This window comes from Porites lutea, chromosome 13 (genome assembly GCF_958299795.1).
Source record: "Porites lutea chromosome 13, jaPorLute2.1, whole genome shotgun sequence".
NCBI classification, from domain to species: Eukaryota; Metazoa; Cnidaria; class Anthozoa; order Scleractinia; family Poritidae; genus Porites; species Porites lutea.
Window position 1 is genome coordinate 23,337,261 of NC_133213.1, and position 25,796 is coordinate 23,363,056.

The 25,796-nt window shown below is 37.8% G+C and overlaps 3 protein-coding genes and 1 long non-coding RNA gene across 4 annotated transcripts; all 4 read left to right on the forward strand.

Annotated features, from left to right (window-relative positions):
- The first annotated feature begins 7 nt into the window (after positions 1–7).
- LOC140922628 (splicing factor ESS-2 homolog) lies at positions 8–5,542 on the forward strand. The gene is made up of 5 exons (XM_073372611.1): positions 8–255; positions 743–899; positions 1,575–2,231; positions 3,009–3,231; positions 4,538–5,542. The coding sequence occupies exons 1-5, from the start codon at positions 145–147 to the stop codon at positions 4,803–4,805; spliced, it is 1,416 nt and encodes a 471-aa protein (XP_073228712.1). The 5' UTR covers positions 8–144; the 3' UTR covers positions 4,806–5,542.
- A 1,455-nt stretch (positions 5,543–6,997) lies between these two features.
- Positions 6,998–8,585, forward strand: LOC140922589 (matrilin-3-like). The gene is made up of 2 exons (XM_073372562.1): positions 6,998–7,706; positions 8,578–8,585. Exons 1-2 carry the CDS (start codon positions 6,998–7,000, stop codon positions 8,583–8,585), a joined length of 717 nt encoding a protein of 238 aa, XP_073228663.1.
- Positions 8,586–12,994: 4,409 nt separating this feature from the next.
- Positions 12,995–13,702, forward strand: LOC140922590 (matrilin-2-like). The gene has a single exon (XM_073372563.1). It carries the CDS (start codon positions 12,995–12,997, stop codon positions 13,700–13,702), a length of 708 nt encoding a protein of 235 aa, XP_073228664.1.
- Positions 13,703–19,492: 5,790 nt separating this feature from the next.
- LOC140923258 (uncharacterized) lies at positions 19,493–24,059 on the forward strand. Its single transcript, XR_012164141.1, has 3 exons — positions 19,493–20,462; positions 22,550–22,603; positions 23,821–24,059. It is a non-coding gene; the product is annotated as an uncharacterized lncRNA (long non-coding RNA).
- The last annotated feature ends 1,737 nt before the right edge of the window (positions 24,060–25,796 follow it).

The window sequence follows — 25,796 nt, forward strand, 5'->3', positions numbered from 1 at the left end:
CTGGTTACCAAGCTATGACGTCATTCATCAACAATATGGCGGACGGAAAAACGCATAGTTGTCGTTGACAAAAGCGACTTTTAGACGTTGTATGTGGCTAATGATCTAAACTTATGTGACAGGAGACTTATGTTAACATATTAGATGGCCCTCGTAAAAAGAGATAACCAGTTCTCTGTTGCTACGATTCAAGAGTCGACGAAGGAACAAAACAGGACTAATATAAAAGTACTCGACGAAGAGACATACGTGCAAGTAAGTCATTTGCAAGGTTATTATTACCTTTTTGAGGAATTGAACAGAATTTCGGAGTCTCTATTTCTGTATACGGCCAGCTCTATTGTGTATGGCCAAGTGTTTATGGATGTTTTTAATTTAACTTATGTCTTTTCCCGGGTGTATTTGTTACTCAAACTAACTGCAAACTATTTTGCCATGATTTCTGATAACGAATATTTCATGGCTGGAAACTTTGACTGAAAAAGAAGCTGAGGAAATGGATGATAGAAATGAAAGGGTCAATAAAATGAGAAACTACAGAGTGCTATTTCCACTCACCTTTGTACACTGTAATCATCCAATCGCTATGGTTAACCATGTCTTAGAGAGATGTCTTTTTTTTTCGTGCGAGGAAACTCTAAAGGAACATTGTGGATCCAATAAAACTAAATGTTTAAATGCTTATGATTACAGATAACAACATTTTTTTCCTTTTCATGAACTGTCAATTTTCTCTTTACAGTCTTTAAATAAAATCATACAAAGAGACTTCTTCCCTGAGCTTCCAAAATTAAGAGCACAGCATGAATATTTGGATGCTGTGGAACACAATGATGTGGAGAAACTGAGGGAAATTTCAGCCAGATATCAAGTCACACAGACACCTGGTGGAAGATTAGGTAGGAATAGTCCATGCACAATAGTAGTTTAGCTAGAAAAACTTATGGTAAATACAAGTCACGTACATGTACCATAAGATACTGTAAAATTCCAAAAATGAGCCCCTCCAAATATAAGCCCCCCAAATTCGTAACGCAAAAAACCCCCTGTTGAATTCCCCCTCCAAATATAAGCTCCTGGGGGATTGTACTTGGAAATTGCCCTCAAATGCAAAGTAAAACAAAGCAAAACAGATAAATTTCATTCTAACTATAAGGCTAGCCCCATCGATTTTGAAACACAAATTTCCCTCAATAGATAAGCCCCTCCGAATATAAGCCCTCAAAAAGAGCCTTTGAAAAATATAATCCCCGGGGCTTATTTTCAGAATTTTACGGTTATATTACTAATAATCAAATATGTCCCCTATCCTAAAATTAGTTTCCTAGACACAAAAAACCGTAATGAAATAAGTACTCTTGTCCAATGAATGTGCCCTTCACAAAGAAAGAACAAAATTAATCTATGCTGAATGGTACCATATTAATTTTAAAGATACAACCTTTCGATGCAGTACTTTACGTGGATAAATTATTGTGACCTGCCACACAATAGCCTGATGCTTATCAGCCAAGCTCCATAAACAGCAATGCAAGTGATCATTTTCCCTTTCATGTTTTTTTTTGTATTTTCAGGCACCCCAGCTACTTTTGAGACACCAAGCACAATTCAAGGAACTCCAGCACCATCTCAGCCCATCTCAGACAACAGCAGAGGGACTGCAGAAAGCAACAGCTCAACAGAAAACAATTCAAATAGTAAAAAAGATGAATCAGATTTCACACTGGACAGGTTCCTTGCAAAGAATACAAGTGAAGACAATGCCTCATTTGAGCAAATCATGGAGACATCTACACAGAAACGCAGAGAGAAGTATCAATGGCTTTATGAAAAAGAGCAGGAACAGAAAGAAAGAAAAGAGGAAATCCTGGCCTTGCCAGCTTCTGAAGAAGGTGATCAGTTTAAGTACGAAGACAGGCCTTCAATGATAGAGACATGGAACTATACGAACAAAAATGCACTTATGTATTATCCAGATGGGGTGGAAGCATCGGTGCAAGAAAAAATTGAGGGCAAGTACATCAAAAGACAACAGATATTGCATGCTAACAGCAGGTTTAAGAAGGATCCATTTCCTGAGGATTCTTGTGAGGACAAACTAGCAGCTGCTGCTGCGACTCGCTTAGCCGCCCAGCAAGGAAGGATTGGAGTGGATGGGCAAGTTCAGGGAAGCAATGAAACACCTAATGTTAAGGGGTATGGATTTGTGGCCACACCCTCTCCTGCTCCAGGTATTTACATTCATTAATCTTATTCCTTAAAGTCACATTATTCACATACAAACTCTCCATACATTTCCTTGAAGAATTAGATGAGAGAATTTGGAAAAAGATCAAAGCCTTTTTCCCTTGGTGATCATTATATTATTTTGTTGTGATAACCTCTTCTCTGGATGATGTATAGATATTGTTAAGAGAAAAAATGATTTTATGAGTTGTAGAGTAATATTCTGATTCTCACTGGAACTTAAAATCAAGAGCCCACTGTTACGGGTGGCCATATTGGTTTCAAATGCACCGAGGGGTGAGCCCTTGGCTTAATACACAGGGAAAAATAACCGATTCCCATTTTTGGATATTTTTGGGGTATTTAAAGAATACCCACAAAAATCCCAAATTTGGAAGAGTGAGACAAGTCCCAATCTGGGAACTTGGTTGGGAATTCCCTGGTTGGGACTTGTCTCACTTTGCCAAATTTGGGATTTTTATGGGTATTCTTTAAATACCCAAAAATATCCAAAAATGGGAATCCGTTATTTTTTCCTGTGATAGTGGTGGAGGGCGGGGGAGGGAGGTGAGACCAGATACATTTGAAACCAAGGTGGCCGCCCTTAGGGTAGGTTCTCAATCTCGAGATCATACTGAACAATGGGGGGACTGTGAAAAGTCTAAGGTGATTAGTGGTCTGAGAATAGTCGTTAATTTAAAGAGTGGCAATCCTTCTATTTCATGAATATGTACACTGCAGGTTCGTATTTAAGATCACTGATTTTCTGTCATGTACTTCAGGTGTGGATGCATCACCTCTAATGACTTGGGGAAGCATAGAAGGCACCCCTTTTCGTTTGGATGGGGGAGACACACCCATTGCCGGCACCCCTGGACCAACATTTAAAATGCCAGAACCAAAGAAACGAGACCAGCTTGGCCTGGCACTAGCAGAGAAGGTTAGCAGACAACACAGAGAAAAACGACGACAAGCTCTAGCAACAGCCACTGCAATGATTGGCAGGTACATTTAAATAATATCATTAGCGTTCATTGTACACAGGCGGCCCATTGCCCGGAGTGAGTTACTCTTCTGTGCCCATGCAAAAGTGTTTTCACAGGCCAGTTCATTTTTAGATTGGTGTTCCTGCACATTTTGCAAATCAAGTAATTCCTTACAGACCAGTTAACAGGTTGGTGTTTTGGTATTGTCTTTTTTTCTTATATCATATGGCAGATGAGACGCACTCATTTATGAGGCAGCACTTCCATTTTCACGGAAATAGTACGCAAACATGATGTTAAAAATAAACTGACCTGTAGATAGCCGTTGCATTGGCCACAGTATTTTATCACATATCAAACATCACCAAGACCTTAATGACGATCCACAGAGGAGCATTTTTATAGCAGTGTTTTAACCAATCCAGCACCTGGGCACTAAGAATTATATAGCTTGGTAAGTAAGTGTTTCCATTTTCTATTGGCCCAACAAAAAAGCACGGAAGACGCGCAAGGCTTTTAAAAAGCGATAGAAAAGAGAAAGAAGGCCTGATATTTTTAGTTCCAGTCTATAACTAAAGGAAACATGGTCTATCCAACCATAGTCATTAATAGTTTATTTCTAAGGTCGTTTGTTTTTAATTTAATACCCTTACTCCATTGATCATACTGGTATTCCTGTTGGGGGAAGATTGCATCAAGCAACTTAACTACATGTATGTTTTTCCATTGTTCCCTGTGTTGCAAAGAATATTCTCTCGCTTTCTTTGTATTCCCTATATTCCTTAATCTCTTTCTGCCAAGTTATCCGTCAATCCTTGGAGGAGAATTCTCTGGAACAAGTAGAATAATTTATTGCAAAAAATTTGCGCCTTAAGTAATGTTAAACAGTTAAAATTCTTTATACAACTGTTACCCCGGTTTCCAAGCAGGTCATGGTTTAGTTACCAAGGGCGCCTAGTTCCATTAAACATAAATTCCGGTTTGAAATTTTGGAAATTTCACGTGGCCAATGGAATGGTACATTCCGGTTGCACAGACCTAACCCAAGCCACCATGCATTTGGTTATTATTCTCGTAAGCAGGATGCAAAAGAGGGGTACTGGGGACAACAATTTTGTCCAATGGAAACGGACATTATGGTCCAACCAACCAAAATGACCAGACCAGTCAAAGTGAACCACCTTCAAAGGTGGTCCCAAATATTCCGGTTGGACCTAACCGAAATGGTCTGCTCCATGTGATTTCTAACTGAAATTTCCAGAATTTTGGGCTGACTAGAAAGTGCTCCAAGTGATGTTCAGTTTGTCTTTATCTTTGTTGCACAGGAGTCCCAAGCATATGAACACGGTTGATCGGTTGGGGCAAATGTCTCCTGCTGCCCAGAGGCTAGCATCTCAGAGACTGGGAATAAGAACAGGAACTGATAAATCTTTAAGAGCAAGTTACACCCCATCACCTGCTCATAGCTTATCAGGGGACACCACACCCGCCTACCATCGAGCTTCAACTCCTGCTACTCCACAGGAGAACAGTTCAACACCATCGAGGAGTGTATCTCTCACAGATAACCTTCTCAGGTTACCAAAACACTGACACAGCCTTCATCAGATGATTGATAATCAAGACATACAATTAAGCTTTTCATTTGGAACACTTTAACGTGTTAAAACGACTTTCGGCCCATGTTACAACTGACACTACATGATTTCGATGCAAAAGGTGATAGCACGCTGCACGAACAGTAACAGAAAGCATAATAAAAGTTTTCTTGAGTTGATCCCTGGTTTAGTCTTTAAGAGGTGACCAAAATAAATTCAATTGTGTGTATAATTTTGAAATGAGTACAGGTGACTCAACAGACACCCGGCTCTATAGGACGGACACCTCTGCAAAACGCATACTTAAAGTTGGTCCCTACCTTTCTTTACACTCAACTCGTTCTAAGCCGGACACCTTTCGGACCTGCACTTAGTGTCCGCCGTCTTAGAGAGATGTCCTTCTTATAGAAAAACAAATAGGAGGAGTAAACAAAGGCAGGGATCAACTGGCAGTAGGTGTCCGTTTTACAGAGGTGTCCGTCTCAAAGAGGTGTCCGTTAAGATAGAGTCGGCTGTACTCCCCGCTTTATTTGTTTCTCTACAAGACGAACATCTCCCCGAATACGGACACTAAGTACCGGTTCCAAAGGTGTCCTGCTTAGATACAGTCAGACTGTAAAACAAAACCGGGTTTCAACGCCCTAGCTGAGGTTGATTCAAAACATCAGGACAAAATAAGAATGAACTGAGAGAGTGTAAAGTGTTAATGAGTAAAAGCAATGCTTAATTTTATTGTTTCTACCGAAACTTTAATTTTTTCAGATCTGACTCATTGACTCAATGACTCATGACTCATTGACTCATTTGACTCATAAAACATCCGTTCTCGAACTGAGAAAGCATTAGCGATTAGAACCACAGCTAACGATTGTCGTAAAGAACAAATAAAGAGGAGAAACAGATACCACTATCAAACGCTTTTGCACGCCTCGTTTTATCGCCCTCGCCCGTCCTTAGTACCAGTTTGCTAGCTTAAGAGCGGCTAGGGGGGAAGAATTGTTCTCTAATGGAAAGCACTTTTCTTAAGATATGGACGGTGTTTAGTAGACTGATCTTATTATTATTGTTCACGATGTGCGCAAGTAAACTCTTCGAGGTTATCAAGAGTAATCTTCCAGAATTCTTTTTCTGGGTCGTAGCTAGCGATTGCATCGGTTGCAGCGGCGAACAAAAGGAAACCAGCTTTTTATTTTCTACACGATAAATATATTGTTCAGTAAGAATTATCGTATCATTTCATTGCTAAATCAGAATTTTTATTTTTAATCTAATAAAACAATTTTTATGCGATAATACATAATTAGGTACATTTTTTAGTTGTCATATGTGAAAAGTTGTCTGAGTATTTAAAGTCGTTAAATGATTACTATATTCATGTTATTATCAATCAAAAGCCAGTTAAAATCGTCCCATTTTGTTTTGGATACTATGTGTTTAACAGTGGTTATAAAGCTTTTGTGTTGCCCGAGGCTTGAAAAAGCAGCTACTTAAAACATGTTAAAAGTCAGTCTTGCCTTCGCCCCAGTCTACTTCACCATCACAGTTTCGTCGGTAAAATTCAATCTGTGATGCGTTGCCTTTACATTCGTTAACATCTTCAAAGTGTTCAAAACAGCCAAATTTCAAGGGGACAAAAAGTAGAAACAAAACAAAAGTAAACTAAAGAGAAAATGAAAACAAACAAAACGAAAACAAAATTCAAGGTATTCAACCCTTACCTTAGTCCGTCCACTTCACATTTTTTGGGGGATTCGTTCTGTACTTCCGTTCGTGATGTGTTGCGTTTAAATCTCAAACGCAGTTTTAATTTTTTTAACTCGTTCCTGGTTAATCTCATGCTGTGTACTAAAACGAATTCCAAAGGAAAAAAGTCCAGACATTCCATAGTTAAGTATGGTTGTGATACATTTTGGAGGAAATACTGTGGCAACCTTAAAGCTCAGAAAATATTTGCACAAAATACGATGTACACAGTTGTATAAACTCTCTGAAATATACATTTAAATCACCATAAAATTTCTACGTTTTCTTGCTTAAGTTTGTTTTAATTATTCAGCTGCTTAATTTATCTCATAACATAAAATGTTTAATATATCTCATTGCTATAAGCGAAAAGCCCATTGAGTTTACCAAATACTCTTTTAGCTTGCATATGTCCAACTGCGTGCAACTACCAATCTTTGGAAAATGAAAGTTGCTATTTCAACTGCTGTCCTCCTTCTAGCGATTTCTCCTTTTGCATTTGCACAAAGTGACCTTGAACGCGCAAAACAAGAGTTCACAAGGCTACGAGATGAGTTAACAATCGTTAACAAAATAAGCGACATTCTGTTCCTGCTCGATACCTCTGGTAGTTTGAGCTCCTCTGACTTTGACACTGAAAAGAGATTCGTCATAAACTTTTTGAACACTTTACCTGTCCGCATGCAAGCAGCCAGAGTAGAGGTCATACCTTTTGGTGAAAGAGCCAGCCTGTATATAGACGGAGTCTCCAATCCCTCTTTGGTCATGAACAAGTGTGCTCTCATTCAAAAGCTAAAACAGATGCCTATCAGCATCAATGGCTTCAAAACGAATACCAAGAGTGCCTTTCAGCTCGCTTACGATGTCTGTCTTGGAAAATATAGCGCCAATAAAAGAGGCCCATTGAATAAAGTGAGGACGGTGGTTATTCTCATCACAGACGGAAGGTGGAATTGGCCGTTTCACGACCCCAGCCCCATTCCCATCGCCCAAATGCTGCTTGCAGCAAATGTAGAGGTCTTTGCAATTGGTGTCAGATACTCAATTACACGTGATACACTTCAAAAGGTGGTTAAAGATCCAGCAAAACAAGCATTTATTTTAGGAAACTTTCTGGAGCTTGAAAAACTGTCGCTCTACTTTTCAGGAGGAGGTAAGTGAACAAAATATTTTAATCATATTCAGACCTCGGTGTCTTTTGAGGTCCCGCAAAAGTTTCAAATTGAATAACTTTAAAATAGTTAAAGCTATGACTTTTCCCAAATGTTGTCAGGTAAAAATTAATTCAGTAGTCGTTACATGTCCTTCAACATTGACGTTACCATGGTAACCGAGCTTTGACAACCATATTTGCCTTTTTTATGTAAAAACGTCCATTACGAATAATCCCTATTCGTAGCCTTCACTGATATTTCTATGAATTTCTTACATTTTATTATTTACGAGGATTAGTCAAGACTTCAATTAAAAAAAAACCAAGACCCTCTTCCATATTTGCCATTCTATCCACTGAAATTGAGCAAATTTTCTCAATCCCAGTGGTCCAAATCCCTCAGTCCGGTGAAGAAACACGCAAGGCCAGTTCGCGTTCCTATTTTACCCCTTCAGAACCCTCACCCGTTTTTCCTTTGTTTTTTTATTATTCTATAATTCCGGTTGCCTGCAAATTTTTTAAGATCTTTCGTAGACAACGAAATGAAATACCAATTAGACCTACGAAGTCCTTTTTACTTGATGCAATGGGAAATGCACCGTACCTTAATATACTGTACCAGCTGTATCGATGTAAGATATGCCCCATAAACCAACTCTTATTCTTATTATAAGCCTATGTCACCATTTTGTTTTCTTACAATGACACATAAAAATACATCAGTGGCCTTATTCCGCAATTGGTCACTCGCTCATAGAAGAAGAGTTCTGACCGCACTACTTCGGGCTGTCTGAGAATTTCCTTGTTATATTAGTAGTAATATTCGACGCTTTCCTGACTCAATTCCTTTTTTCTTCACTATTTTTTACAGGGAAATAAAGCAAGAAGTAAATGAAATGCCAGACGACGTAAAGTAAAGTTTAAACCAAAAGAAAAAAAAGTTTGTGTTATTAAAGAAGATGTCCAAAAATGATAAAGTAAATATGGGCAATACATGCCATAATTAAAGTTTAATTATATTTATACCCACAAAACAAGCGTTATCATTTGAGTCACTCTAACTTAATCGTACCCTATGAACCATGGCCACTGACATGCTTTAGTAACATGTCTCAGGCGTAATATACTTCAGTAACAAGTTCGCTTGATCACAGAGACGTTTTCGACTTGTAGAAGGGCACCCATAGCAATATAAGGCACTATAGGTCTTGCAAAATCACTTCCTGTAATTCTATGGAGCACTCGGGACCCGTTTCATTGTAAAAACAATACCTTCCCGTCATCAAAGAACGTGTTCAGTGAAAACCAAGACCTCCATATTGATATTAATTAGCCCACCTGCAGACGTCGTCTATTTCCTTTTGAGAAACAAAAGACTGCGCACAGGTTATTGCCAATAAGAAAATTGGAGCATTTTTTTGTTAGGGCTGCAAGCGACGAATTTTTCTTCTCAAAAAGAGTCAGTATATTTTCTAGCAATGTTTTCAACAATAAACATACGCTCCTCTCAGATATGATAGGCATGATTTAGAGTTAAAATATCCAAAAATGGCCCCCATTTTCGATAATCATCGAATTTGCTGAATTTTCTTTTATTTTCAGAAGACTAGTCGGTAATTTCAGTCGCGACAACTGCTGCCGCTTTTACTGTATAGGTTAACGCTAAAGATCGTCGATTGCAACGATTATTCTGCGGTAATTTATTAGCTTTCAATTCTTTACCCCTACCCCCACTCCCAAAGAAAAATCCATGACAGAAAGTCTGGGAAAGGGTATGCACTTGAGTCCAGGATTGACCAAGCCTCGTTCCTAGTCTTCTTGAATTCCAATATGGTGGCTATAATAATAATAATAATAATAATAATAATAATAATAATAATAATAATAATAATAATAATAATAATAATAATAATAATAGCGTTAAAAGCCGACGTTTCGGTATCATCATGACACCATTCTCAAGGCAAAATGAATAAATAATGCGAAGATTCTCGATTCGCGCAAAGGTATTCACTTAAAGAACTTGTGATCCTTTGTTATTATGCAAATTTGTAGAGACTATAGAAATCAAATCTTCGCATTATTTATTCATTTTGCCTTGAGAATGATGTCATGATGATACCGAAACGTCGGCTTTTAACGTTAATATTCGCTTGCTTATGTTTTAAGAAATCATTATTGATCAATAATGATAATAATAATAATAATAATTTATCATTTGTATAGTGCTATTTGCAGATCACACAAAATAAAGATTCACTTCTCAAAAAATTTTCTAAAAGGGAATGTGTTAATTGAATTCTTAAAAGTTTCGAGAGATTGTATATTGCAAAATTGTAAAGACAGCTCATTCCGTACCGCCGCGTAAAATTCACGCTTGCCCAGAGTTTCTAGCATCCTACCCTTGAGTGGCTCTAATAAAAATGCACGAGTCGGATCTAAGATGATAAGAGGACTTGCATTTAGAGGCTAGAAGATAACTGATATATACACCTTATTCGATGGTTTAGCATATGATGCGTGCGGATATTTTGGAGTTGTGTAGTATTACGGGTACTTAAATATCAGTAATGAGCAAAATGTACGCTTGTATTATATGCTTAACCATCGAATAAGAGGTTTATTATTCCACTACAAAAAAAATTGTTATTTTGCAATTGGCTTCTATTTTTTGGTAAAAGTATTCAGAACAATCCTGATTCCGTCTGTGGGAATGATGTTAACAATGAGGAAAATGTTCGCGCTTATTATATGCCAAACCATTGAATGAGAGGTGAATTATTTTACTAACTAAGAAGTTTCTGGAAGTTTCACGTTGTAGTCGTGCAAAATAACGGCAAAGAAATGTACAAAAAAAGTGTGCTGCACGTTCAAAGTTGCTTTTTTACTAATTAGACCTATTGTTGTTTTTCACCATTTTCCGGCGTTGCCTTCGCCGCTTAGCATTACACGATTTTATATTTTGTTTGAACAAACTATAAATATTATCGAGAGCTTCGCTTGTAGCCCTGGCTAAATCTATATATTAGTGGAATACTAAATGCAGGTACAAGACCATGAATGGATTGAAAGCTAATAATACAATCTTAAAATGTATGCGCGCCTGCACCAGTAGCCAGTGTGTAATTCATGAACTACAGGACTGATAGAGGAAAACTTAGTGGTACCCATTACTAGTCTTACTTTTTTGTGTGGTAGATTACTCAGCTTGTGGCGGAAATTTCCACACGTGTGGCAGAGAACAAGTGGACGATCCACTGTCTAAAAACATACCAAAGACTGCAAAAATACAACTCGACGGCGGATATAACCTCTTTCCCAGGGGTTTTCTATTTTCTAAGGGAAAAGCACTGGGAACAATTATTAGGTAGATCATCATTAACATTCCAATTTCATTTATGAATTCTAAAACCGTCAAACAAAAAAAAAAGAAGGGGAATCTTTGAGCAACGTTTCGAGTTTGATTTCGCCAGTGAGGCCAAAACGCGGAAATTATTGAACTGACTAGAAATGAGGCTGTAAATTAAAGCTTGTTTTAATATGATCTATTGCGAGCACTAGCATCGGCATCGGTTCACACCTTAGGTGGTCGCAGCAGAAAGCTGTGATCTGATTCTAGGATATATGTTGTTTTCTGAGATGGTGTGTTGTGTGTCCAACCTTGAAGACTGTACCTCGAGAGCCGGAATGAAAAAAATCCTCATTTTCAAATGGAGAGTGTTACTAAGGAACTAGAAGTCCTGTCTGCCACTTCTTGTTTGATTAGAAATCGTGGTGCGAATACAGAAACTAGGTACCGATTATAAAGTCGTAAGGATTGCTCGTAATTGAAGCATCTATTGATCGAAACAATTGCAGGCGTGTATGGAAACTCCTCCTTTTTTTAAAAAAAACGTATTTGCTCAATCATATCTTAAAACGTACACACGACTTATTTTCCTTGACCTTTTTTGTGTCATAGTTTAGATTTGCTCGTGTACATGAGAACATTTGCACCAATTTAATTTGACAAATATAGCTGTTTTAGATTGCCGTGGAAAAGAAAAATTGTCATGAATAGTAATTCGTGTACTCAAGTGGCTCTCAATGGGAATATTGTGGCTTTTAAAGTTCAGAATTGACGTTTTAGTTTTTCTTTTATAAGAAGACTTACGCCTCTCTTGCCTCTGTGATTAGCAGCAGTCTTAGAATTAATGCTATGGTTTAAAACGTAAATTAACAATTTATTTCCATCGTTATAAAACACAATTTAGGTGTGACTTTCGACACGTTTTTTTTCTTTAAGTCTTAATTAAAAAGGTAAACAGGCAATTTTCAAAACGTAAAGGCATGCATAACGATAATTCGAAATAATCGTTAGCGTTTGAATTTAATGGCTGTTTCATTTTTCACAGCTATCTGTCTACTTGAATCTGGAAAAGGTAAAACGTTCAACAATTCAAATGGAATATACACTGTGTTTAACAGTGTTTTACAGCCATTCTACTGTCTAAGACATTCACCTCTCAGTTCACATCTTACACTTTGACTTCCTCTTAAACGTTCAGAGACTGAAACGTTCAGAGGAAAAATGTGTTAGAATTTTTGTAGTTTTCGTCCGCATTTTTTTTCCCTTTTCTTTTCTAAAGGAAGAAAAACTTGAACCTTTTTTTGTTTGTTTTCTTTGTGTTGTAATTTAGTTATTATAAATAAAAAAATGCAAAAAAAAACTTAAATAAACATGGCAGGATATCGGCCAAATAACAATAAACGAAGAAACATGTTTTTAAATTGTGATCTGGATGAGTGGGTCCTCAAAGTCTCCGAGCTTTGTCTCAGTTTTGTTTCTCTGTACACAATAAATTATCAACATTATAAGACATTCTTGATCTTCACCTTCATCTTGGTTTTTAATTTAGATTTTTTGAGATAATTTGCGTGCAGACGTTCATAAAGTTAACATTCACCAGAATTTGTATCTTCTTGAGTATAATTGCTAACCGTACTAAAATCGTCCCAACGTATTTGTCGTTAAACTAGCATAAAAGTTGTGCGGAAATATATTTATAGACACTTCTCGGTAATTGAAATCATATTATTATTGAAAATATTATGTGTGAATATAGTGAAATAAACTCTTTGTAAAGCGGTTCTAAAACACGTACACGTTGTCGTTTATTCAGCTGCCAAAAATGTCATGAACATCTCATATTTATCAGCGAAACAGCTCTGAATTTAATAAATACTCTATGAAATTTCTCACCGTCACCGTTTATGTCCAACTGCGTGCAACTACCAATCTGTGGAAAATGAAAGCTGCTCTTTCAACTGCTGTCCTCCTTCTAGCGATTTCTCCGTTTGCATTTGCGCAAAGTGACCTTGAACGTGCAAAAAAAGAGTTCACAACGCTACGAGAAGCGTTAACAAGCACTAACAAGATAAGCGACATTCTGTTCCTGATCGATACCTCTGGTAGTGTGTCTAACTATGGTTTTGAAGCTGAAAAGGAATTCGTCATAAACTTTCTGAGCACCATAACTGTCAGCTTTGAAGAAGCCAGAGTAGAGGTCATACCTTTTGGTAATACAGCCAGCCTGTATATAGACGGAGTCTCCAAGCCCTCTTCGGACAAGGACAAGTGTGATCTCATTCAAAAGCTAAAACAGATGCGTCACAGCTATGGCTGGGCAACGAATACCAAGGGTGCCTTTCAGCTCGCTTACGATGTCTGTCTTGGAAAATATAGCGGCCAAAAAAGAGGCCCATTGAATAAAGTGAGGACGGTGGTTATTCTCATCACAGACGGATATTGGAATTGGCCGTTTAACGATCCCAGCCCCATTCCCATCGCCCAGAGTCTGCTTGCAGCAAATGTAGAGGTCTTTGCAATTGGTGTCGGATACGTAAATCTGCCAGCGCTTCAAGAGTTGGTTAAAGATCCAGCAAACCAAGCATTTCATTTGCAAAACTTTGCGGACTTAAATATACTGTCGGGCTACGTTAGAGGAGGTAAGTGAACAAAATGTTTTAATCATATTCAGACTGGGTGTCTTTTGAGGTCCCCCAAAAGTTTCAAATTGAATAACTTCAAAATAGTTAAAGCTATGACTTTTCCCAAATGTTGTCAGGTAAAAATTAATACAGTAGTCGTTACGTGTACTTCAACATTGAGGCAGCCAATGCATCCGAGCTTCGACAACCATATTTTTTTATGTCAAAACGTCTTATTTCATTTATACATTTCATTTAATTCAGTTTAGTATTATTTTATGTAATTTTTTAAATTTAATTTCTTTCTTTTTTTTTTTAATTATTCACCGCAGGCTCAGTTAATATTGTTGAATAATTAATTATTCAACAATATTAACTTCGCCTTCGGCGAATAATTGTTAATTGTAATCCAAATTTTTCAGTGTCTAATTGGAGAAAAAAATATGAATCTAAACGACCGAAATGGCAGATATTTGTCTCAATTTTCAACACTGTTCATTTCAATTTAGAATTTCATTATTGGATTATTTTTTGCCTGTTAAGGATCCATTTATACAAAAATCAAATTTTCTTTTTAAATTCTATTTGACTACTTCAATTCTCAGATGTAAACCGCCAACACTCGACTGGGTTAAATATTACTTGTGGCGTTCCCTAGGAGACAGGGCTAGTCCCTACATTGTTAACCATGAACAAGAATATTACCATGGTACCATTTACACCATCCACCTGGGTTGAAATCTTGTGCATATACATAAAACTGTAAAGTTTGACGCGAAAGGGAGAACGACTCGCTACAAGGTATATCCAAATCAGCTAAAAAAGGCCAAAAAGAGTGGAAAAACTGCATTTCCTCAAATCGCAGCTCTTATTTTCTGAAGCTTGATTTTCCAACCGGAATTTCCGGTTTTCCAACGTGAATGATATAAAGTACTTTAGTCACCTACGCAGCCCTTTTTTTTAGGTCGTCACGCAAGGCTCCTTCGAAAGGAGCTTTGCCTGACGACACTGAGTTGGAGACTAGTTAGATGAGAAGTATATTTTGGTTTTATTTTTTCTAGACCCAAAGCAGAACTGGCATCCTGTAGACTCCCACAAATGTAACAACAACTGCCAACAATTGGAAAAGTGCATCTGTGACCTTCAAAACTATGATTACAAGTGCTTTTGCCTGGAATGCTAGAGTAGGTCTTCATCAAAAGGTAACTTTATAGGAAATACAGGGTACTAGGCGGATTACAAAAATGGCATCCCTGTGGCAACATCTTTACGCTGAGATATAAGAGCAAGCACCAAAGTTTTTACAAGTGTAATTTATAAGTGTGCTTATCGGTGAGAGTCTTAAAACATCAGCTACAGTTATAATTTTACCCTGCGAGCAGTTGGGAAGAGGAAGGGACCTCATTTTGAACGATTCGTTTTCCGATATTTGCGGTAATTACCGCGCAAAAGTTAATTAACCTCGCAGGAAAGCAGTTGCGTCAAAAATCAATAGCTAATCGTTAATGGAAGCCAGGCCAAGCAAGGCTCGGTTACATTTGAATTTAACGCATGCTCAACAGGGAAAGTCGAGGCGACTAGCAGATGTCCCTTCTTCTTCGCAACTTATCTAGGAAGATCCAAGGACCTCAACTCACGGGGTATTGTAAATTAGACTTGTAAAAGTTTTATTAAAATGACCCCAGGAGCTTATCAGCTCTTTAAAACTTGGAAATTTTCATTGTTTTTGTTTGAAATTGAGCAAATTTTCTCAATCCTAGTAGCCTAAATCCCATATTCCGCATATAAACACGCATGACCAGTCCGCGTTCCTATTTTACCCCTTCAGAACCCTAACACCTTTTTCTTTGTTTTTTATTATTCTATAATTCCGGTTGCCTTCGAATTTTTTAAGATCTTTCGTAGCCAACGAAAAGAAAAAGCAATTAGACCTACGAAGTTCTTTTTACTTGATGCATTGGGAAATGCACCGTACCTTAATATACTGTACCATCTGTGTCGATACAAATTATGCCCTATAAACCAATTCTTATTCTTATTATAAGCCTATTAGTCACCATTATCTTTTCTTGCAATGACACATAAAAATACGAGTGGCCTGATTCCGCAGTCGGTCATGCGGCTCCTAGAAGAAAATCCTGAACGCACTAGTTCGGGCTGTCTGAGAATTTCGATGTTTTATTAATAGTAATATTTGACGCTTTCCTTACTCAATTCCTTTTTTCTTTACTATTTCTACAGGGATTTAAGGCAAGAAGTAAACGAAATGCCAGACGACGTAAAGTAAAGTTTTAAACGAAAGTAGAAAAAGTTTGTGTTAGTAAAGAAGATCCCTAAAAAAGATAAAGCAAATATGGGCAATACATGGTATAATTAAAGTTAAATTCATACCCACAAAACAAGCGTTATCATTTGAGTAATTCTAACTTAATCGTATCTTCTGAACCATTGCCACTGACATGCTTTAGTAACAAGTTCGCTCGATTATAAAGACGTTTTCGACTTGTACAAGGGCAACCATACCAATATAAGGCACTATAGGTCTTGCAAAATCTCCTCCCGTAATTCTGTTGAGCACTCGGGACCCGAATCCTTGTAGAAACAATTATATGCCTTAACAGTGCACATCATAAAGTGTGTGCAAAATCTTTTCCAGTGAAAACCAAGTACTCCACACTGACGCCAATTAGTCTGCCTACAGACGTCTCTTATTTCCTTTGAGAAAAAGAAGACTGCTCGCAAGCTACCTGCCAATAAGCAGATTGGAGCATTTTTTTTGTTGGGGCTGTAAGCGACGAATTTTTCTTCTTAAAAAGAGTCATGATCAGTCAATTTTCTAGCAATGTTTTCAACAATAAACATACTCTTTTTTTCAGATATCATATGCATGATTGAGAGTTAACATCCAAAAATGTTCCCCATTTTCGATGATCATCGAATTTACTGAATTTTCTTTTATTCGCAGAAGACCAGTAGGTAATTTCAGTCGTAAGGACTGATACAGAAAAATCCATGACAGAATTAACAACGTCCATACAAGCAAAATATTATGCTACCATATTTTTTTGTTGCTCATTCATGTACGTGAGAACATTTGCGTGAGAATCTTGTGCGATCTATGAAACTGTCAAATATCAAAAAGTTGTTCGGACTTAACAAAGAAGACGAATAGTACTTATTTGCACATCTGTTTACGGCAGAAAATTAAATTTTTCACGTTCCATTTTATGTTTAATAATGCTTAGGATTGCTGTTCAACAATGTCGTAAGGATTGCTCGTATTAGAGAGCTTAAGGTGGCTCGACTGGATTTTTTGGGGTTGATACCTCCCAACTTTGAGCATTAACTACATCGGCATGAGTAAAGATATGGAAAAATTGTTACCACAACTGTATTATATAAAGATGAAAAGTTCTTATGATCTGGGTTTTATTGCAATCGGAGTCGCCATGGCAACGTAATGACGCCATTACGTTTTTCATTTATCTTTGTGTTTCTCTGTTCCAGGAGTTTTTTGAAGAAATCGCTTTAGGGAGTATGTACCTGCTATAATTGCCTCCATTATGGCGTAGTTTGAACAAATTCTATGAGAGCGTTTTCGAAATATTTTGAAATATAGTTTTAAGGATAATAAAAACAGTGAAATAGCATGCTACCTACACAATTCGCTAATATTTTAAGAAAATGATAAGCTTTGGAAACGAGGCTTCATCTCATAGCGGTTTGATTCCATTGAAAACTGCATACGACAAAAGAGGGGAATTGCTCTGGGCGATCGCGAGTAAGAAGAATTTTATTTAGGCATGGACCAAATTACGTCCAAAAACTGTATCAAAAGCAGCTGAACGCAAGTTAATAAAATTCTTCTTACTCGCGATCGCCTAGAGCAATTCCCCTCTTTTTTTGTATGCAGTTTTCAATGGAATCAAACCACTACGAGATGAAGCCTCGTTTCCAAAGCTTATCATTTTCTTAAAATATTAGCGAATTGTGTAGGTAGCATGCTATTTCACTGTTTTTATTATTCTTAAAACTACATTTCAAAATATTTCGAAAACGCTCTCATAGAATTTGTTCAAACTACGCCATAATGGAGGCAATTATCGCAGGTACATACTCCCTAAAGCGATTTCTTCAAAAAACTCCTGGAACAGAGAAAAAAACGTAATGGCGTCATTACGTTGCCATGGCGACTCCGATTGCAATAAAACCCAGATCATAAGAAATTTTCATCTTTATATAATACAGTTGTGGTAACAATTTTTCCATATCTTTACTCATGCCGATGTAGTTAATGCTCAAAGTTGGGAGGTATCAACCCCAAAAAATCCAGTCGAGCCACCTTAAGCAACAACGACGTTCACGGATACGAAAACGCGCTGCTTCAAACTTTATCGCGCTTATTCCATCTCGTTCATTTCGTCAAATGTTGGCAATTTTTTCTGGAGTTCAATTCTAAAAGACTGTATCGAAGTTCATGAAAAGAAAAAAGGAAGTCGTTGTCTTGTGTTCATGTCCCCCAAAAAACGTGAAATTAGACAGTTTCACGTCGTAGTCGTGCAGTGACGGCAAACTGAAAAAATGTACAAAAAAGCGTGATGCACGTGCAAAGTTGTTGTTTTGCCAATCTAAACCAATTGCTTTTGTGACGTTCTTGTTGACGTTGCCGTCGTCGTTGCTTAAGCTCCCTAATGAAGCATCTATTGATCGAAACAATTGCAGCCATGTATGGAAACTCCTTCTTTTTTTCTTGAAAACGTATTTGCTCAGATCTTAAAACGTGCACACTACTTGTTCTCCTTGACGTGTATGTGTTGATACTTTAGATTTGCTCGTGTACATGAGACCATTTGTACCATTTTAATTTGACAAATTTAGCTGTTTTAGATTGACGTGGAAAGGAAAGCTTGTTATGTAAAGTTGTTCGTGTACTCAAGTGGCTCTCAATGGGAATATTGTGGCTTTTAAAGTTCACAATTGATGTTTTGGCTTTAAGAGGACTTACGCCTTTCTTGCCTTTATAATTAGCAGCAGTCTTAGAATTAATGCTATGGTTTAAAACGTAAATTAAAGCCGTGATTTAATTTCCATTGTTATAAAACACATTTCAAGTGTGACGCTTTTTTTTTGTTTAATTCCTTAAGTATACAGGTAATTTTCGAAAGGTAAATGCATGCATAACGATCATTCGAAATAATCGTTAGCGTTTGAATTTGATGGCTATTTTATTTTTTACAGCTATCTGTCTACCTGAATCTGGAAAAGATAAATCTTCAAATGGAATATACACTGTGCTTAACACTGCTTTACAGCCATTCTGCTGTCTAAGACATTCACCTCTCAATTGCCTTACACTTTGACTTCCTCTTAAATGTTCAGAGCCTGAAAAGTTCAGAGGAAAAATGTGTCAGAATTCTTTTAGTTTTCGTCCGTATTTTTCCTCCTTTTCTTTTCTAAAGGAATTAAAAAACTTAAAAAACATGGCAAGACATCGGCCAAATGACAATAAAAGAAGAAACATGTTCATCAATTGTGATCTGGACTGTGTGGGTCCTCAAAGTTCGTTTGTTCTGATTTTACAGTCTCCGAGCTTTGTCTCAGTTTCGTTTCTCTTTACCCGATATCAACATTATAAGACATTCTTGTTCTTCAACTTCATCTTTTTTTTTAGTTTTTTAATTTATATTTTGCGTGATAATTTTCCTGCAAATGTTCCTAAATTTAACATTCATCAGACTTTGTATTTTCTTGATTATATATACTAAGCGTACCTAAATTCGTTCCAACATATTCGTAGTTAAACTTGTATGATAATTTTGCGAAAATATTATAGACACTTCTAGGTAATTGAAATCAAATTGTTATTTAAAATATTATGTGTGAATATAGTTGGATAAACTCTCTGTAAAACGGCTATAAAACAATCATGTACACGTTGTCATTTATTCAGCTGCCAAAAATGTCATGAATATCTTATGTTTATCAGAAAAATAGTGCAAAAGAGGTCTGAATTTAATAAATATTCTATAACATTTCGCACGGTCACAGTTTATGTCCAACTGCGTGCAACTACCAATCTTTGGAAAATGAAAGCTGCTATTTCAATTGTTGTCCTCCTTCTAGCGATTTCTTCGTTTGCATTTGCGCAAAGTGACCTTGAACGCGTAAAACAAGAGTTCACAACGCTGCGAGATGAGTTAACCGTCAACAGGTATAGCGACATTCTGTTCCTGCTCGATACCTCTGATAGTTTGGACTCCTTTGGTTTTGACACTGAAAAGAAATTCGTCATAAACTTTTTGAACACTATACCTGTCGGCATAACAGCAGCCAGAGTAGAGGTCATACCTTTCGGAGATACAGCCAGCCTATATATAGACGGAGTCTCCAATCCCTCTTTGTCCATGAACAAGTGTGATATCTTTCAAAAGCTGAAACAGATGCCTCTCAGCATCAATGGCTTCTCAACGAATACGAAGAGTGCCTTTCAGCTCGCTTTCGATGTCTGTCTTGGAAAATATAGCGGCCAAAAAAGAGTCCCATTGAATAAAGTGAGGACGGTGGTTATTCTCATCACAGACGGATATTGGAATTGGCCGTATAACGATCCCAGCCCCATTCCCATCGCCCAGAGTCTGCTTGCAGCAAATGTAGAGGTCTTTGCAATTGGTGTCGGAAACGTAAATCTGCCAGCGCTTCAAAAGGTGGTTAAAGATCCAGCAAAACAAGCATTTCATTTGCAAAACTTTGCGGACTTAAATAAACTGTCCCTCTACGTTAGAGGAGGTAAGTGAACAAAGTGTTTTAATCATATTCAGACTGGGTGTCTTTTGAGGTCCCCCAAAAGTTTCAAATTGAATAACTTCAAAACAAGAGACTATAAAGGCGACAGAGAGGCCATCCCCCATATACACCCTATTCCATAGGTAATTCGTCTCGAGTTATTTTCAGAATCTGGAAAAAGTTACCACGCGCGAGGCGTGGATGTTTCGTGGAGGTTTCGCATGACCAAACGCCGTGCAAAACATGTCGGGCGAGAGGTAATGAAAGCGTAAAAAGATCGAGAGCATTCCTGAATATTGAAGCGAAATGAGTCGGCGCTCACCTGGGAAAAAGGAATCGCTGGACTCTTTGACAACCCGCGAAATCAGTTTAACTCGAAGTTGTCGTAACCTCAGTGCTTTAATAAAATGAGAAATTTCGCCGGTCTATTGAAACCGGTCGTTTGTACAATTTAGGGAGTTTAAGATCCAACGACGCGGACGACAACTAGAACGTCAAAAAAAACAATAGGTTTAATTAGCAAAACAACAACTTCGCACGTGCAACACACTTTTTTGTTCATTTCTTTCCCGTTTTTGCACGACTACGACGTGAAAATGCCTAATTTCGCGTTTTATGGAGGACGTAAATAAGCAACGACGAAATTTTATTTCTCTTTCTGAGTTTGAATATGGTCCTTTGAAATTCAGCTTTAGGAGAGTTCGCCTACAATTGACAAAGTAAGTGGGTAGGAATAATCGCTATAAAGACTGAAAAAAATAAACATCAAACCAGAAATTGCTCTCTTCAAACTGTAAATTATAAATGATCCTGAGAGAATATTCAGTGTGTTAAGGATTTCCCTACTCTACTGTTAGCTCTATACAAGAGAGGAAGGGCGATTCTTTTTTAATTTCGGTTTCGCTGACACAGCTTTCGCAGAAATCTCGTTGTAGTCGTTTTCGTCGACAAAAGGAATAGCAAAATCGCTCTCCGCGTCTTCCCCCATTTTGTTCTGCGTCATTTCGTGAAGGACGCGTGGCTCTCAGCGTGGGTCATCCACGCGGAACACATTCGCGCTATGTGATTGGCTGTTGTCTAATCCCCCTTGAGATCTGTGGTGTTAAAAATAACTCGAGACGAATTACCTATGGAATAGGGTGTATATGGGGGATGGCCTCTCTGTCCCCTTTATATTCTCTTGCTTCAAAAGCTATGACCTTTCCCAAATGTTGTCAGGTGAAATTTAGTATAGTAGTCGTTACGTGTCCTTCAACATTGACGTTACCATGGCAACCGAGTTTTGACAACCATATTCATCCTTTTTTTATGTCTGTGTGATTTTGCTAAAAGGTACCCGCTAAGTTTAGCTGAGTTGTTTTGTGTGAAAACCAGGGAGATAGGGAGGACAGATCATTTGTAACTTTGATTAGAGTTTCATGTCAGAAAGCAGTGCAAAGTCAGAGAGTTTTTCCTGAGGGTTAGCCCAGCCAAATCAATGCCGTGACTCATAATCATACCAAAACTACTAGCAGAGCTTGGGGAAAGTGATTGACTAGTCATAAGTTTCATGGCTGGGGAGGGTGAGTAGTTGCTCCTTGGGCGTGGCTGTCTAGAGACTCAGTACAGGCACCTTGTATGAAATCCACACAGATGTAAAAACGTCTTATTTCAATTATATCTTTCATTTAATGTAGTGTTATGTAAACTGCCAACACTCGACTGTGTTAAATATTACTTGTGGCGTTCCTTAGGAGTCAGGGCTAGTCCCTACATTGTTAACCATGAACAAGAATATTACCATGGTACCATTTACACAATCCATCTAGGTTGAAATCTTGTGCATGTTCATAAAACTATAAAGTTTGACGCGAAAGAGAGAACGACTCTCTACAAGGTATCTCCAAATCAGCTAAAAAGGCCAAAACAGTGGAAAATTTGCATCTCCTCAAATGACAGCTCTTATTTTCTGAAGCTTGTCCGGTTTTCCCCACGTAAATGATATAAAGTACCTTTAGTCTCCTACGCAGCCGTTTTTTGTGTCGCGTTGCGTGACGACACTGCGTAGGAGACTAGTTAGATAAGGAATATTTTGGTTTTATTTTTTCTAGACCCGCGCGACGATTACGTGAAGTGCTACTTGTGTATCGAAGGACATTGCTAGAGTAAGTATACATCAAAGAGTATTTTCGTAGGAAATACAGGGTGATAAGCGGGATTACAAAACTGGCATCCCTGTGGCAACATCTTTACCCCGGGATATAAGAGCAAGCACCCAATCTCTCCTCACCAGGGACCAATTTAAGAAAAATTTTACAAGTGTAATTTACAAGAGTGGCTATTGTTTTAGAGTCTTAAAACAATAGCTGCGCTCGTAATTTTACCCTGTGAACAGTCGGTAAGATAAAGGGACCTCATTTTGAACGAATTGTTCTCCGATATCTGCCGTAATTACCGTACAATAATTAACCTCGCAGGAAAGGAGTTGTGTCAAAAATTAATAGCTAATTGTTGTATGGCAGCCAGGCCTAGCAAGGCTCGGTTACACTTGAATTTAAAGCATGCTCAACAAGCAAAGTCGAGGCGGCTAGCAGAGGTCCTTTCTTCTTCCCGACTTATCTAGGAAGATCGAAGGACCTCTGCTCACAGGGTATTGTAAATTACACTTGTAAAACTTTTATTAAATTGACCCCAGGAGCTTATCAGCTCTTTAAAATTTGGAAATTTTCATTGTTTTTTGTTACGCTCTTAAAGCAGGGGCATAGTTAGGATTTTTTTAAGGGGGAGGGGGAGGGGGAGTTGGGGTTATACTGTTTCTAAGGGTCTATGAGTGCGCCGGATGAAATGTTAAGAGCAACTCTATATATGGTCAAGCTCTGCACCTAGTAGATTCGTATCCTTCACTGATATTTCTATGAGTTTCTTACATTTCATTATTTACTTCATTTACGCCTTCAGAACCCTAAGATTTTGTTTTTTTGTTTTTTATTATAATTCTATAATTCCGGTTGCCTACGAATTTTTTAAGATCTTTCGTAGCCAACGAAATGAAATACCAATTAGACCTACGAAGTTCTTTTTACTTGATGCACTGGGAAATGCACCGTACCTTAATACACTGTACCAGTTGTATGCATGCAAGATATGCCCCATAAACCAACTCTTATTCTTATTATAAGCTTAAGTCACCATTATCTTTTCTTGCAATGACACATAAAAATACATCAGTGGCCTGATTCCCCAGTCAGTCACTCGCTCCTAGAAGAGAGTTCCGACCCCACTACTTCGGGCTGTCTGAGAATTTTGATGTTTATCACTACGGAATAAGTCAATATTTGACGCTTTCCTGACTCAATTCCTTTTTTCTTCACTATTTCTACAGGGATTTAAGGCAAGAAGTAAACGAAATGCCAGACGACGTAAAGTAAAGTTTAAAACGAAAGAAAACAAAGTTTTTGTTCGTAGAGAAGATGTCTAAAAATGATAAAGCAAATATGGGCAATACATGCTACAATTAAACTCAAATTTATACCCACAAAACAAGCGTTATCATTTTAGTCACTCTAACTTACTCGTTCCTTCTGAACCATAGCCACTGACATGCTTTAGTAACATGTCCCAGGCGTAATATACTTTAGTAACAAGTTCACTCGATTATAGAAACGTTTTCGTCTTGTACAAGGGCAACCATACCAATATAAGGCACGGCACAGGATACATGCCAAGCAAATTGGAGCATTTTTTTGTTAGGGCTGTAAGCCACCTATTTGTTCTTCTTAAAAAGAGTCCGTGTATTTTCTAGGAGAGTTTTCAACAAAAATCACAGACTTTTTCCAGATATGATGGGCATGATTTAGTGTCAATACCCAAAAAATGGCCCCCATTTTCGATGATAATCGCATTTGCTGAATTTTCTTTTTATTCGCAGAAGTTTAGTCAGTAATTTCAGTGGTAAAACTGCTATGCTGCCCCTTTTCCTGTAGAGGTTAACGCTGAAGATCGTCGATTGCAGCGATTATAAGTAATTTATCAGCCTACAATTCTTTACCTCTAGCCCTAGTCCAAATTCCAAAGAAAAAAATCCATCAGAATTAAGAACGTCCATGTTGTAGTTAATTTTTTATCTCAGGTAATTTTTGTTTTTCTTTTAATTTTGGGTATGGTAATGTATGCTAATGAAGTTGAAACAAAAAATTACCTGAGATAAAACATTAACTACAACATCCATATAAACGGAAAATGTAGTATTACAAGGCTTTAGGCCGAATAATTATTTTTCGTTACAAATCACTCCACAGGGGTTCCAGGCAAGAAATGAAAGAAAACCTGCAAAGTTCGACGCTTCAGAATAACGACTTCGGCGAAAAGAAATTTCAGTGCTCGGTTGATTAAAGCAATAGAATAAGACATAAAGTAGTAATAAGAGTCAACTATACTTAAACAAGAAGTGTCATAATTTGGGCGATGCTTAATAAATTTTGCATCAAGTATCGAGAGTGACTGGTGTTTTGCTTTAATTGCAAGTTCTTCTTTCAAATTGTTCAGTGAACTGATTCCCTCTTCAGTTTCTAATCCCACAGAAGACTATACTGCAATGGTATTGAGGTCTCGCTACATAGGTGCCAATTTCTAACCATACCGTACATCAGAGGCACCTCTGAAACTATCGCACGTATACTATAACCTTACATCATACGCGTTGCACACAAAGCGATGACCACTTTAAGACGACTGCTTAGTAATGTCAAGGACAAAGACGGACCCAAGGACAGACAGGGAGCAGTAAACAAGATCAAATGCTGCGACTGCCAGACCACTTACATCGGTAAGACCGGCACAAATCTTAGCACGCGACTGACTGAACACAAACGAGCGACAACAAATGGTGATGTCAACAATCACATTGCTGAACACCATTTTAATACGTAGACGAAACATCAAATCGGCTGGGACTCTGCGACATGTATTTCGTATTCTACAGACTACTACTGATCAACGACTTACTTTAGAAAGCTGGTACAAACGCCTCTGAATCGTATAGTCAAAAGTTACCGACACCGTACAAATGACTTATAATATTGACGGACTCAAGCAAATCTTACTACGAGAGAATGACTGAACAACCGAAAATTTGACTAAACAATAAAGAACTGTTTAACTGTGATCACAGACTTCTGGGTTGTATCCTTCCCACAATTAGCCTGTTCCAGGATCTCGGTCAGTGTGGAAAAGCGAAAAAAGCAAGCGAGCGGAGAAAAAGCGAGTGGGTGAAAAACAGTCCTCTCGCTGCTTTTTGCTCATTTCGCCACCATCCGGGAACCTAGAACAGGCTATCCCACAATGCACTGTAGGTCCCAG